The following is a 12,195-nucleotide window of genomic DNA, read 5'->3' as shown; positions in this document are numbered from 1 at the left end:
GTTTATATTAACTCTCAAAATGTATTTTCCCAACTTTTCTGCCAAAGTCCTTTTGGGAGTCCTTCTGATTCACATCTCTGAAGCAGCGGTATGTGAGGAAATGTATTAAAATTTCAAAGTAATTTTATATTTTTATAATATTATAAAGCGGAAATGGGACTACGAACCTATATCTGTCACCGGCACCACCTCGGATCCCAATCAAATAAAGATTGTGACTAAAATTGATCGCATAGGACGAGGAGATTTTGCAGTATCTGGCACAATCGAATGGAATTACGCTACAGATGAATCGACCACGGTGACAAAATCGTCTAATTTACAATTTATATGTAATGTTTAATAAAAATCAAAATCTTTTTCCAGATAGAGGCCATAGCGTACAGAAGCTCTTCGGGAGCTGAAGCCGATTACAAACTCCTGCCATGGTCAATTCCAAAGCAACCGTTTTATGAATACCTCGACAACTACTACAAGGATGTGATAATGAAGATGTTTAGCCATTGTACCAATCTTCCACAATTTGAGGGTAAATTCCAACCACCTTGGCCATCCAAGACCTATGTGATAGATAAATGCGTACTTGGAGATGGCGATGGACTGCCAGAGGTGGTCCCTCCTGGATTCTACAAGATCGTTTTGAGTTTCAGCGGAACAGATCAGCCCTCATGGGGAGCTGTTGCAATTCTTAAAATAACACCGAAAATATATTAAATTGTGATGAGAAATATTAAAGACCCTTTTGAAAATATAGTTTGTTTAGTAAATATCTTTGTTTGAATATTGGAATTTAAAATCCTTAAGGTTATAATGTTATATTGTGCCTAAATATAACAGTTTTTAGAACTGGATATATATTTTTAGTCCTCGGAATTTTGAATTCTGTATTTACTATAAATATTGGTATTTTTTCTGACGTTATATATACATAAGTCCTATGCTACAACATAATACTGACATATGAAATGGTCAATGAAACTAGTATAGATCTCAGGTTTAATTTTCTTGAAAACAACTACTTAGTTATTTATAAATTTCTAAACAATTTTAACTAGTTTTTGGCACGCTAATCCTTGATTTACATGTTTTGGCAAAATATTTAGCAATTTTAATAGATTATTATATAAGTTAAACAAACAAAGTATCGTCTAATAATGTCGTGTCATTAACCAGCATCTAATTGCTATATAAACCACCCACCGATCGTAACTTGAATCAAGTATAATTTTTGACAAATGTTTCAACGTTGCTCCCTGCTGCTTTTTTTCGCCAAACTTGGATTGGGACTTTTCCTAATTCCCAGCTGTAATGCAGGAGTATGTCAGCTTGCTCACAATTACAGTCAGGATATTTGCGACTTATTTGGATTAATTTCATTATTTATAACAGCGCAATTGGGATTACGAACCCATTTCCCTAAAATCCTTTACCTCCGATGAGAAGCTCCTGAAGATTCAGACAAAGGTGGACCGTCTGGGACGTGCCGATTTTGCATTCTCCATGACTTTGGATTGGAACTATGATGTGGATAACACCACCATGGTAGGTACTTTCCACCAAGCTATCTATTAATAATTATCCGCATTTCTTTATCAGGTTGAAGGAGATGCTTATCACTGCACTTCGGGTGACGAAAGCGACTATAAACTGATGCCCTGGTCTGTGCCCCAGCAACCCTACGTCGACTACATCAATGGCTTTTACCGAGATGCATTCATCAAAAACGTGGGCCATTGCTCCAATTTGCCCAAATTCGATGAGGACTTTGTTCCTCCCTGGCCACGAGGTGTATACAAGCTGGACAAGTGTGTGGCCAATGGCGAGGGATTACCAGAAATCGCACCTGAAGGTTACTACAAAATTGTGTACAAAACCACCGGTGAAGTCGAATGGGGCTTCACCCTAATCATAAGGGTCACGCATAAGGTTATTTAATAATGATTTTTTGGTCCAAAAAGGATACACCTAAGAACTTGTAATTGTAAAGCATTTTACTGAAATATTTTTAGTTGAATATGATTTTTTTTTGCATGACAAGTGGCCATAATTGGTAAAATAAATTGATTATAATTCTAGTTTGTTTTTGTTGTATAATAAGTTAAGGAAAAGAAAACTATTCTTGTAGAATACATTTTTTTACAATATTGTCTCTCTAAAATGTATATTTATTATTAGTTTGAATGTAATGTCTTATTAAATTTACATATTTCTTATACCCTAGCTGGGTATTATAATTTTAGTTACAAGCTTAAAACCATGTGAAAGAGTCATTTCCGACCCCATAAATCATATATATTCTTGATCAGCATCAAAAACTGAGTCGATCTAGCCATCTCCGGCCAAAATCTATTTTTCTTGAAAATTTTCTAAAATTTGAAATTTTTATAAGGGGTTACATCATTAAAATTGTCAAAAATTGACAAAAATTTGGATTTTTAAAAATTGTAATTTGAGTATGCAGATTTATTAGCCTGATAAAAACTGAGATAGGACAGCTTACCGAATTGAAATTAATGCATTTTTGGATTAGTTATAACTATTTTAAACTTTGATTTGTTGCACAAATTGTCATATAAAAATATAAATAATACCGACTAAAAAATGGTATTGTAGTTTTAGTCAGAAGCTTGTAACGCTGTGAAGGAGTCATTTCGAACCTATAAATCATATATATTCTTGAGAGCCGATCTAACCATATTCGGTCGAAATATAAATTTTCCAATTTTTTTTTTTAAATTTCAAAATTGTATAAGGCGTTACACGTTAAATTTTGCAAAATTGGCAAAATGTTTATTTTATTAAAATTTTAAAATTGAGTACACAGATTTATTAAGTTAATAAAAACTAACATAGGAATGCTTTCCGAGTTAAAATTAATGCTCTTTTGGCTGAGTAATGAACTTTTTCAACTTTAATTAATCGAAAAAAGGGTATATAAACTTTTTCCATCCCGAAGTTATTTTCCGTTTTTGTTCGTAAATTAAATAAAATGTTAAACCAACCTTACAAGAATAATTAAAATTGTTAGCTATATTTAACATACATATATATACATTGATCATGTAGATCTGCCATGTTTACAGGCTTTTTATAGACATGACATGATCGGATCCCATTGTTCTGGTTTAAAATGTTGTTAATATTTTTACACAAATGTTTAAATTAAAAACAATGTTGCCGTAATGAAATTATATACCCATTCCACTATATAAAAGATAACAAGCTGCAAAAATTCACAATTGAACTAGAAATGTATACCTTTAACTTGCATTCGCTTCTGTCTGTGCTAATTTTAGTCTACCTGTATAAGAATTGTGATGGAAAAGTAAGACTGAATGTCCTTTTTTAATCAAAATGATATCATTAAAAGATTCTGATATTTTTATAGCGAAATTGGGAATGGAAACCCCTATCGGTAGTCGGCGAGACTACTAATCCAAGCGCCATGGACATGGATATCCGAATTGAGCGAGTTGGTCGGGGAGAATTCTTTTTCTCGGGCACATTTTTCTGGAATATCGATCTTGATGATAGTGTATTGGTAGGTAATTGATTAAAAATCTATCTAAACTCAAGAGTAATTAAGAAAACCTTTTGCAGATTAAGATGCAGATATTAAGAAGTCATTCCGGCAGCGAGGCTGATTACAAGCTAACTCCATGGTCCATTCCACAGCAGACCTTCATCGAGTACATTGATACCTTCTACAAGAATCTGCTGATAGCCAATTTGGGTAATTGTACCGACTTGCCCAAGTATGACTCCGGTTATGTACCGCCCTGGCCAAAGGCTACCTTTAATTTAACCCGATGCGGCATCAAAGGCGATGGATTGCCGGAAGTGTTGATAGACGGCTTCTATAGGGCAAAAGCCATCATCATTGCCCTGCCAACTGTTCAGCAAAATATTACTGTGACTGTTCGGGTTACGTTAAAATTGTTTTAAATTCTGAACAAATAAATCTGAGAATTTCAGCCCTTGGCTTTTACCTTTTCTTTTGCTTTTGGGGCATTCCCAAGGTGCGAACCGAATTCCAGCTGCGACGCCTGGCCAGGTAGAAATCGCTTAGAGCCACAGCTGACGTTGGCCAATAATATTAAAATCCCCAGTCAAGCATGTAAGTCGTGATCTTTAAATTGTTATAAATCTGTAACATTGTTACACAATTATTACTTAATAATGTCATGCAACATGGCACTCTATAAACAAGTATAAATATCAAGCGACAGTTTTCATTAGCAATTAATTTTATAACTGACCAAATGAATTCACGCTACTTATTCGCCAGAGTCCTTTTGGAAGTCCTGCTGATGCACAGCTCTGAAGCAGCGGTATGTGAATTAAAGTTATTCTGATATATATTATATTTCTTAATTTTGAAAATAGCGCAAATGGGACTATGAACCAATGTCACTCTCAAGCACCACCTCGGATCCCAGCCAGGTTTTAATTAGTTTGTGATATCTGCCGTTGCCATGTTTAATTATACAACGACCAAAGAGACCATGGTAAGTGGGACTTAATCAATTAATTAAATAATTTAAATTTAAATGAAATCCTTTACAGGTAGAGGCCCTTGTCTATAGAAGCACTTCGGGAGCCGAAGCTGATTACAAGCTCCTCCCATGGGCAGTTCCGAAGCAATCCTTTTATGACCACCTCAACACATACTACAAGGATGTGACCATGAGGGTTTTTAGGACCTGTTCAAATTTTCCATATTTCGAGGGTAAATTCCATCCACCGTTTCCAAAAATGACCTATGTTTCCGACAAATGTAGACTTGGAGATGACGATCGGTTGCCAGAGATTTGTCCTCCAGGATTCTACAAGATTGTGTTTAAGTGCTTTGGCGTAAACCAACCGTCATGGAGTTTTACAGCATTTTTCAGACTGAAACCCAAACTTTTTTAGTTCATTAAGAACAATAGTTTAATCTTACTGAATGTTTTTTTTGTTTTATGAAAAAAATGAAAGATATAATAAATAAAATTAATAAAGAATATCATTTTTTGTAAGAACATCTCACATGTACAGTATACATGAATGAACAGAACGCTTATATGGCTAAAAATACGCTCTTTGGCATGAATCTAATTATTCCACAAAGTAATTATCCCTCCTATGTTAACAACTTGACAATTATTAAAATCTCTAAACATGCAGACAGCAATAAATGTAGATTTTACATTCTAAAAAATATTTTAATAATAAGTTCGTGCAACACAGCAGCAATATAAACCAGTATAAATATCGAGCAACAGTATGAATCTAGTTTATAATAACCCTGAATATGTATTTTCGCCACTTTTTCGCCGGTGTCCTTTTGGAAGTCCTGCTGATACACAGCTCTGAAGCAGGGGTATGTGAAAAAAAGTTTTATATTTCAGATAAATTTCATATTTTTCTATATTATATAGCGAAAATGGAACTATGAACCTAAATCGCTCACAAGCTACACTTCGGACCCCAGCAAAATAAAGATAGTGACCAAAATTAATCGCGTAAGACGAGGAGATTATGCAATATCTGCAAAAGTAGAATGGAAATACGCTGCGAATGCTTTGACCATGGTGAGAAAATCACTTAATTTTGAATTATAAATAATTTTTAATAAAAATTTAAATTATTTCCAGGTGGAGGCAATTGTGTACATTGTGGTAGATAAATCTAATGAAGATTGTGACCAAAATTGATCGCATAGGACGAGGAGATTTTGCAGTATCTGGCACAATCGAATGGAATTACGCTACAGATGAATCGACCACGGTGACAAAATCGTCTAATTTACAATTTATATGTAATGTTTAATAAAAATCAAAATCTTTTTCCAGATAGAGGCCATAGCGTACAGAAGCTCTTCGGGAGCTGAAGCCGATTACAAACTCCTGCCATGGTCAATTCCAAAGCAACCGTTTTATGAGTACCTCGACAACTACTACAAGGATGTTTTAATGAAGATGTTTAGCCATTGTACCAATCTTCCACAATTTGAGGGTAAATTCCAACCACCTTGGCCATCCAAGACCTATGTGATAGATAAATGCGTACTTGGAGATGGCGATGGACTGCCAGAGGTGGTCCCTCCTGGATTCTACAAGATCGTTTTGAGTTTCAGCGGAACAGATCAGCCCTCATGGGGAGCTGTTGCAATTCTTAAAATAACACCGAAAATATATTAAATTGTGATGAGAAATATTAAAGACCCTTTTGAAAATATAGTTTGTTTAGTAAATATCTTTGTTTGAATATTGGAATTTAAAATCCTTAAGGTTATAATGTTATATTGTGCCTAAATATAACAGTTTTTAGAACTGGATATATATTTTTAGTCCTCGGAATTTTGAATTCTGTATTTACTATAAATATTGGTATTTTTTCTGACGTTATATATACATAAGTCCTATGCTACAACATAATACTGACATATGAAATGGTCAATGAAACTAGTATAGATCTCAGGTTTAATTTTCTTGAAAACAACTACTTAGTTATTTATAAATTTCTAAACAATTTTAACTAGTTTTTGGCACGCTAATCCTTGATTTACATGTTTTGGCAAAATATTTAGCAATTTTAATAGATTATTATATAAGTTAAACAAACAAAGTATCGTCTAATAATGTCGTGTCATTAACCAGCATCTAATTGCTATATAAACCACCCACCGATCGTAACTTGAATCAAGTATAATTTTTGACAAATGTTTCAACGTTGCTCCCTGCTGCTTTTTTTCGCCAAACTTGGATTGGGACTTTTCCTAATTCCCAGCTGTAATGCAGGAGTATGTCAGCTTGCTCACAATTACAGTCAGGATATTTGGGACTTATTTGGATTAATTTCATTATTTATAACAGCGCAATTGGGATTACGAACCCATTTCCCTAAAATCCTTTACCTCCGATGAGAAGCTCCTGAAGATTCAGACAAAGGTGGACCGTCTGGGACGTGCCGATTTTGCATTCTCCATGACTTTGGATTGGAACTATGATGTGGATAACACCACCATGGTAGGTACTTTCCACCAAGCTATCTATTAATAATTATCCGCATTTCTTTATCAGGTTGAAGGAGATGCTTATCACTGCACTTCGGGTGACGAAAGCGACTATAAACTGATGCCCTGGTCTGTGCCCCAGCAACCCTACGTCGACTACATCAATGGCTTTTACCGAGATGCATTCATCAAAAACGTGGGCCATTGCTCCAATTTGCCCAAGTTCGATGAGGACTTTGTTCCTCCCTGGCCACGAGGAGTATACAAGCTGGACAAGTGTGTGGCCAATGGCGAGGGATTACCAGAAATCGCACCTGAAGGTTACTACAAAATTGTGTACAAAACCACCGGAGAAGTCGAATGGGGCTTCACCCTAATCATAAGGGTCACGCATAAGGTTATTTAATAATGATTTTTTGGTCCAAAAAGGATACACCTAAGAACTTGTAATTGTAAAGCATTTTACTGAAATATTTTTAGTTGAATATGATTTTTTTTTGCATGACAAGTGGCCATAATTGGTAAAATAAATTGATTATAATTCTAGTTTGTTTTTGTTTTAAGTTAAGGAAAAGAAAACTATTCTTGTAGAATACATTTTTTTACAATATTGTCTCTATAAAATGTATATTTATTATTAGTTTGAATGTAATGTCTTATTAAATTTACATATTTCTTATACCCTTGCTGGGTATTATAATTTTAGTTACAAGCTTAAAACCATGTGAAAGAGTCATTTCCGACCCTATAAATCATATATATTCTTGATCAGCATTAAAAACCGATTCGATCGAGCGATGTCCGGCCAAAATCTATTTTTCTTGAAAATTTTCTAAAATTTGAAATTTTTATAAGGGGTTACATCATTAAAATTGTCAAAAATGGACAAAAATTTGGATTTTTTAAAATTGTAATTTGACTATGCAGATTTATAAACCTAATAAAAACTTGCATAGAACAACTTTCCGAGTTAAAATTAACGCTCTTTTGGCTGAGTAAAGAACTTTTTAAACTTTAATTAATCGAAAAAAGGGTATATAACCTTTTCCAACCCGAAGTTATTTTCCGTTCTTGTTCGTAGTTTAAATACAATGTTAAACCAACCTTACAAGAATAATTAAAATTTTTAGTTATATTTAACATACATTTTGATACATTGAAGAGCTTGTAACTTTAAAAACAGATCATGTAGATTTGTCATGTTTACGGCTTTTTATAGACATGACATGATCGGATCCCATTGTTCTGGTTTAAAATGTGGTTAATATTTTTACACAAATGTTTAAATTAAAAACAATGTTGCCGTGACGAAAATTATATACCCATTACACTATATAAAAGATAACAAGCTGCAAAAATTCACAATTGAACTAGAAATGTATACCTTTAACTTGCATTCGCTTCTGTCTGTGCTGATTTTAGTCTTCCTGTATAAGAATTGTGATGGAAAAGTAAGACTGAATGTCCTTTTTTAATCAAAATGAGATCATTAAAAGATTCTGATATTATTTTTATAGAGAAATTGGGAATGCAAACCCCTATCGATAGTCGGCGAGACTACTAATCCAAGTGCCATGGACATGGATATGCGAATTGAGCGAGTTGGTCGGGGAGAATTCTTTTTCTCGGGCACATTTTTCTGGAATATCGATCTTGATGATAGTGTATTGGTAGGTAATTGATTAAAAATCTATCTAAAATCAAGAGTAATTAAGAAAATCTTTTGTAGGTTGAGATGCAAATATTAAGAAGTCATTCCGGCAGCGAGGCTGATTACAAGCTAACGCCTTGGTCCATTCCCCAGCAGACCTTCATCGAGTACATTGATACCTTCTACAAGGATCTGCTGATAGCCAATTTGGGTGATTGTTCCGACATGCCCAGGTATGACTCCGGTTATGTACCGCCCTGGCCAAAGGCTACCTTTAATTTCACCCGATGCGGCATCAAAGGCGATGGATTGCCGGAAGTATTGATGGAGGGCTTCTATAAGGTAAAAGCCATCATCATTGCCCTGCCAACTGTTCAGCAAAATATTACTGTGACTGTTCGGGTTACGTTAAAATTGTTTTAAATTCTGAACAAATAAATCTGAGAATTTCAGCCCTTGGCTTTTACCTTTTCTTTTGCTTTTGGGGCATTCCCAAGGTGCGAACCGAATTCCAGCTGCGACGACGAGATCGTCAAAAAGTCCGCTTAAGTCAGGAGACCAACAAATGAGGCTGGACCTGGCCAGGTAGAAATCGCTTAGAGCCACAGCTGACGTTGGCCAAACAGGCAGCCAGGCAGGCAAGGCAAGGCAGTTGGCAGTTGGAGTGTGAAATTGGCAAGACATGTTTGGAAACTGTTGTGGTCAGAAAAAAAAGTGTTGCAGAGAAAGAGGAACAGGGGCAGGGAACACCTGGGAAAAATTACACAAAGTTTTGCCTGCACAGCGAAAATGGAACTCTAAAATGTTACCATATCAGAAATATTAATCAAAAAAAGATTTGATTTCTTTTTGACAGAAAAATTCTCACTAAAAAGTTTGTTATTAATTTATAATAAGTATTTCTGAACTTGCTTATATTTTTCACTGTGCACTCTTTCCCCTCTCGTTTTCCCCCTTTTGAAAATACATTTCAAGTTGCACTTCAAGTGAAAACTCTGAACAGTTGCCTCGGCTAATTTATTGCAAATTGTTAAAAGCTACAACAACGAAGGCGACGCTGCTGCTGGCTGTCAACTGATGACAGCCCCCAGTTGCCAACCCGCTAGCCCCTATATTTGTGACCGCTGCTGCTGCTGCTGTGTTTTCCCCCATTTTTAGTATGCTTTGGTGGCTGTCTGTGGGGGGAAAATGCAGTCTAGAGTGAACCAGATTTGCAAAGGAAATCAATGCAAGCACAGGATCCTCAGAGAGTTTTATTTAAAGCATTATTAATGAGAAATGCTACAGTTTAAATGGGGAGTAATCCGAGTTTACAGCTCTCAATTAAAGCTTTTATGGCTGCGAATATAATCTCCCTTGTAGGAAATCCCACAATAGAAGTTTAATTATTATTTTTCTCATTAAATCAAATTTAATAGTTTATTATCTTTCATCGTTTTGATATAATATATCAGCTCAAAGCACATGATTGAGTTACGATCGAATGGATTAACTGAATGTTAAAATGTTTATTTTGCATTACAAACGAGATGGCAATCAAACAAGATTTTAAAAGCCAATTAATTTGCTGCAACGAAACTCGGCTCACCCTGATTAGCATATGGCAACAGCAGCAGCAGCAACAGCAGCAGCAAGCGATTTGCATTTAGCCACCATCCATCTAACTCACACGATTCCCCAAGCAACATACCCCACACACACCTCCTCTGGAATCTCGCCGTGCCTGTCTCATCAGTTTTTGGCTTCAACATTTTGCGGCATTGACAATATCAAATTGTTATCTGGCATAAAATAATTACAATGTTTTAATGCAGACAAAATAGTTGTCGTCGGTCGATGGTTGTTAGTGCTGGTGTTTTTGGTGTTCCCATTGGTGTTGTTGGTGTTTTTGTTGGTGTTGCTGCCTGTCGCTCGATGGCTGCATTGATATCATCGTTGTTGTTGGCTGTTGCTGCCAAAGTTTAGCTGCCAATTTGAGTGCCAATAAAAGCGCGTGTGCGACAGCAAAGAGATTTCATTTTCAGCGAGCAGTGAACAGCAAACAGCTAACAAACTGACAGTGAACAACCATGGCTATATGGTTACCGTGGTCGGTGGTTGCTGCTGCTGGTGCGCTAATTAACCAAAAACGCAGCCAATTAGTTGAACTAACACGGAAAAGTTTTAGTTTCATGGAATTGAATGGGGAATGCATAATACACAGAGCGAAATCCTTAAATAATAACAGCTTTGGCATATTGTGAGATGTCCGAAGGTTTATGTGTTAATCAAGGGTAGAAGTAGAGGGATAACATTTCCAAACAAGATTTATAGGCGACCAAGGGTCTTATGGTATAACTAAGTAATTTAAGTTAACCCCAAAAAAAGCAAGAAAATTAAGCTTTTAACATATCACAACAGCTTGAAATGTTATTTTTCCTACAAATGACCACCTACATTTAGTTTCCTGACATTAGGTATATTTATCTTTTTTTCTCTATACATAATTCAGTGCAAAAATAAGCTCAAATGATTAACTATTTGTGGGTAATTTTGCAAATAAAGTTACTTGGCATTAGTTCAACAAATCAACAGAAAAAGTCAATTATTTAGACAGCCAGAAATATCAACTTTGGTAGGTAATTATCAAACAATATACCCTATTTAAGTGAGTTGATGAAAGTTGATATAACTCATAAAATATCAAAGTTGCTCACAAAGTTTCCCCAAATAACCTGATCAATTATCTTGCGATTCTTCTTCTAACCCTAAACATTATTATCATCACATTTTAACGAGTTTACTGGAAACGATTGAAGTCAATTAAATCATAAAAAAAAACAAATGGAACTAGATATAAAATATAGCTGCTTTCAATACATTTCAAGTAAAACTGGTATTTTAAGGCACCTCATTTAATGGTTAGCATTTCCTTTGATTAAAATACAAGATATTCCCTTTAATTTCTCATCTTAAATTCAACTTGAATTTCATATCATTGATTGAAAATTTGCGAAAATGAACAGCATTGAAATGAGGCAGGCAAAAGGTTAAATTATGTCTGCATCCATTGAGATGCGGTTGTAATAAAACAAACCAGAGCGGAGAGATCCAACCAGAGGGGGATATAGAAGATAGTCAGTCAGAATGCAAAGCTTGTTAAAATTCATGTAATGCATTAACAGAGAACAACAACCACAAATTACACACGCACACACACTCAGAGGAGGCCAGAGTCAAAAGGCCGACGGGCTGCAATGAAAAGGCAATTAAAGCTCAGCAGGCTGAGAGGGGAGAGAGCAGGGTTTCCACCAGGGAAGGGTATAATGCTGTTGCCGCTGCTGCTGCTGCTGCTGCTGCTGCTGCTGCCGTTGCAGCAATCAATTGCATGCTTCAATGGACAAATATACGAGCATAGACAAGTGGAGAGCCAACTCAGATAGACATGGCCGATATGGACGCCAAAGCAAATGCGTTCGCTTGGCTACAGTGAAGCTTGGATTAGTGGAGAAAGCACAACTATCAATCGATTTAAGCCGTATAATCATACGATTGGAAGGTATTCCAT

At 35.6% G+C, this 12,195-nt stretch overlaps 7 protein-coding genes and 1 pseudogene across 10 annotated transcripts in view; 7 read left to right on the top strand and 1 right to left on the bottom strand.

Annotated features, from left to right (window-relative positions):
• Positions 1-12,195, bottom strand: part of sbb (scribbler) — a 105,677-nt gene that overhangs the window by 22,209 nt on the left and 71,273 nt on the right. The gene's annotated exons all lie outside the window — the stretch shown is intronic.
• On the top strand, positions 6-767 carry LOC110191594 (uncharacterized). Its single transcript, XM_020962479.2, has 3 exons — positions 6-88; positions 149-301; positions 367-767. Exons 1-3 carry the CDS (start codon positions 20-22, stop codon positions 712-714), a joined length of 570 nt encoding a protein of 189 aa, XP_020818138.2. The 5' UTR covers positions 6-19; the 3' UTR covers positions 715-767.
• LOC110191603 (uncharacterized) lies at positions 913-2,740 on the top strand. Its single transcript, XM_020962489.2, has 3 exons — positions 913-1,316; positions 1,390-1,542; positions 1,597-2,740. Exons 1-3 carry the CDS (start codon positions 1,236-1,238, stop codon positions 1,933-1,935), a joined length of 573 nt encoding a protein of 190 aa, XP_020818148.2. The 5' UTR covers positions 913-1,235; the 3' UTR covers positions 1,936-2,740.
• On the top strand, positions 2,026-3,974 carry LOC110191697 (uncharacterized). Its single transcript, XM_020962613.2, has 3 exons — positions 2,026-3,325; positions 3,389-3,541; positions 3,601-3,974. Exons 1-3 carry the CDS (start codon positions 3,251-3,253, stop codon positions 3,943-3,945), a joined length of 573 nt encoding a protein of 190 aa, XP_020818272.2. The 5' UTR covers positions 2,026-3,250; the 3' UTR covers positions 3,946-3,974.
• On the top strand, positions 4,263-4,914 carry LOC110191696 (uncharacterized; annotated as a pseudogene). The gene is made up of 3 exons (XR_015270548.1): positions 4,263-4,331; positions 4,387-4,508; positions 4,567-4,914. The product of XR_015270548.1 is annotated as an uncharacterized LOC110191696 (transcript).
• Positions 5,281-6,296, top strand: LOC110191596 (uncharacterized). Of its 3 annotated transcripts, none has more exons than XR_015270550.1 (4): positions 5,281-5,362; positions 5,421-5,573; positions 5,637-5,769; positions 5,835-5,971. XR_015270550.1 is itself a non-coding variant. In XM_086827928.1 (4 exons), the coding sequence occupies exons 1-4, from the start codon at positions 5,294-5,296 to the stop codon at positions 6,180-6,182; spliced, it is 573 nt and encodes a 190-aa protein (XP_086684054.1). In that variant the 3' UTR covers positions 6,183-6,296. The 3 variants fall into 3 exon arrangements, 2 of the variants coding, with proteins under 2 accessions (XP_086684054.1, XP_020818141.1); XM_086827928.1 differs by having other exon boundaries at positions 5,294-5,362; positions 5,421-5,486; positions 5,680-5,769; positions 5,835-6,296; XM_020962482.2 differs by lacking the exon at positions 5,281-5,362 and having other exon boundaries at positions 5,448-5,573; positions 5,835-6,284.
• On the top strand, positions 6,381-7,537 carry LOC110191604 (uncharacterized). The gene is made up of 3 exons (XM_020962490.2): positions 6,381-6,784; positions 6,858-7,010; positions 7,065-7,537. Exons 1-3 carry the CDS (start codon positions 6,704-6,706, stop codon positions 7,401-7,403), a joined length of 573 nt encoding a protein of 190 aa, XP_020818149.2. The 5' UTR covers positions 6,381-6,703; the 3' UTR covers positions 7,404-7,537.
• LOC110191695 (uncharacterized) lies at positions 7,494-9,194 on the top strand. The gene is made up of 3 exons (XM_020962610.2): positions 7,494-8,448; positions 8,515-8,667; positions 8,727-9,194. Exons 1-3 carry the CDS (start codon positions 8,374-8,376, stop codon positions 9,069-9,071), a joined length of 573 nt encoding a protein of 190 aa, XP_020818269.2. The 5' UTR covers positions 7,494-8,373; the 3' UTR covers positions 9,072-9,194.

This window comes from Drosophila serrata, unplaced genomic scaffold (genome assembly GCF_035046125.1).
Source record: "Drosophila serrata isolate PLE 108 unplaced genomic scaffold, ASM3504612v1 contig_184, whole genome shotgun sequence".
In the NCBI taxonomy this organism is placed as follows: domain Eukaryota; kingdom Metazoa; phylum Arthropoda; class Insecta; order Diptera; family Drosophilidae; genus Drosophila; species Drosophila serrata.
Note: the sequence above shows the minus strand (reverse complement) of the source record. Positions and strands in the feature narration are given on the sequence as shown.

What these genes read in the sequence shown, in the direction of transcription:
- LOC110191695 (XM_020962610.2), top strand. Translation starts at nt 8,374, where the DNA reads ATGTATACCTTTAACTTGCATTCGCTTCTGTCTGTGCTGATTTTAGTC. An exon ending in ATAAGAATTGTGATGGAAAA is followed by an intron (nt 8,449 to 8,514) that starts GTAAGACTGAAT and finishes TTATTTTTATAG; the next exon opens with AGAAATTGGGAATGCAAACC. An exon ending in ATCTTGATGATAGTGTATTG is followed by an intron (nt 8,668 to 8,726) that starts GTAGGTAATTGA and finishes AATCTTTTGTAG; the next exon opens with GTTGAGATGCAAATATTAAG.
- LOC110191594 (XM_020962479.2), top strand. Translation starts at nt 20, where the DNA reads ATGTATTTTCCCAACTTTTCTGCCAAAGTCCTTTTGGGAGTCCTTCTG. An exon ending in TTCACATCTCTGAAGCAGCG is followed by an intron (nt 89 to 148) that starts GTATGTGAGGAA and finishes AATATTATAAAG; the next exon opens with CGGAAATGGGACTACGAACC. An exon ending in CTACAGATGAATCGACCACG is followed by an intron (nt 302 to 366) that starts GTGACAAAATCG and finishes ATCTTTTTCCAG; the next exon opens with ATAGAGGCCATAGCGTACAG.
- LOC110191697 (XM_020962613.2), top strand. Translation starts at nt 3,251, where the DNA reads ATGTATACCTTTAACTTGCATTCGCTTCTGTCTGTGCTAATTTTAGTC. An exon ending in ATAAGAATTGTGATGGAAAA is followed by an intron (nt 3,326 to 3,388) that starts GTAAGACTGAAT and finishes ATATTTTTATAG; the next exon opens with CGAAATTGGGAATGGAAACC. An exon ending in ATCTTGATGATAGTGTATTG is followed by an intron (nt 3,542 to 3,600) that starts GTAGGTAATTGA and finishes AACCTTTTGCAG; the next exon opens with ATTAAGATGCAGATATTAAG.
- LOC110191604 (XM_020962490.2), top strand. Translation starts at nt 6,704, where the DNA reads ATGTTTCAACGTTGCTCCCTGCTGCTTTTTTTCGCCAAACTTGGATTG. An exon ending in TTCCCAGCTGTAATGCAGGA is followed by an intron (nt 6,785 to 6,857) that starts GTATGTCAGCTT and finishes TATTTATAACAG; the next exon opens with CGCAATTGGGATTACGAACC. An exon ending in ATGTGGATAACACCACCATG is followed by an intron (nt 7,011 to 7,064) that starts GTAGGTACTTTC and finishes TTTCTTTATCAG; the next exon opens with GTTGAAGGAGATGCTTATCA.
- LOC110191596 (XM_086827928.1), top strand. Translation starts at nt 5,294, where the DNA reads ATGTATTTTCGCCACTTTTTCGCCGGTGTCCTTTTGGAAGTCCTGCTG. An exon ending in ACCCCAGCAAAATAAAGATA is followed by an intron (nt 5,487 to 5,679) that starts GTGACCAAAATT and finishes AATCTAATGAAG; the next exon opens with ATTGTGACCAAAATTGATCG. An exon ending in CTACAGATGAATCGACCACG is followed by an intron (nt 5,770 to 5,834) that starts GTGACAAAATCG and finishes ATCTTTTTCCAG; the next exon opens with ATAGAGGCCATAGCGTACAG.
- LOC110191603 (XM_020962489.2), top strand. Translation starts at nt 1,236, where the DNA reads ATGTTTCAACGTTGCTCCCTGCTGCTTTTTTTCGCCAAACTTGGATTG. An exon ending in TTCCCAGCTGTAATGCAGGA is followed by an intron (nt 1,317 to 1,389) that starts GTATGTCAGCTT and finishes TATTTATAACAG; the next exon opens with CGCAATTGGGATTACGAACC. An exon ending in ATGTGGATAACACCACCATG is followed by an intron (nt 1,543 to 1,596) that starts GTAGGTACTTTC and finishes TTTCTTTATCAG; the next exon opens with GTTGAAGGAGATGCTTATCA.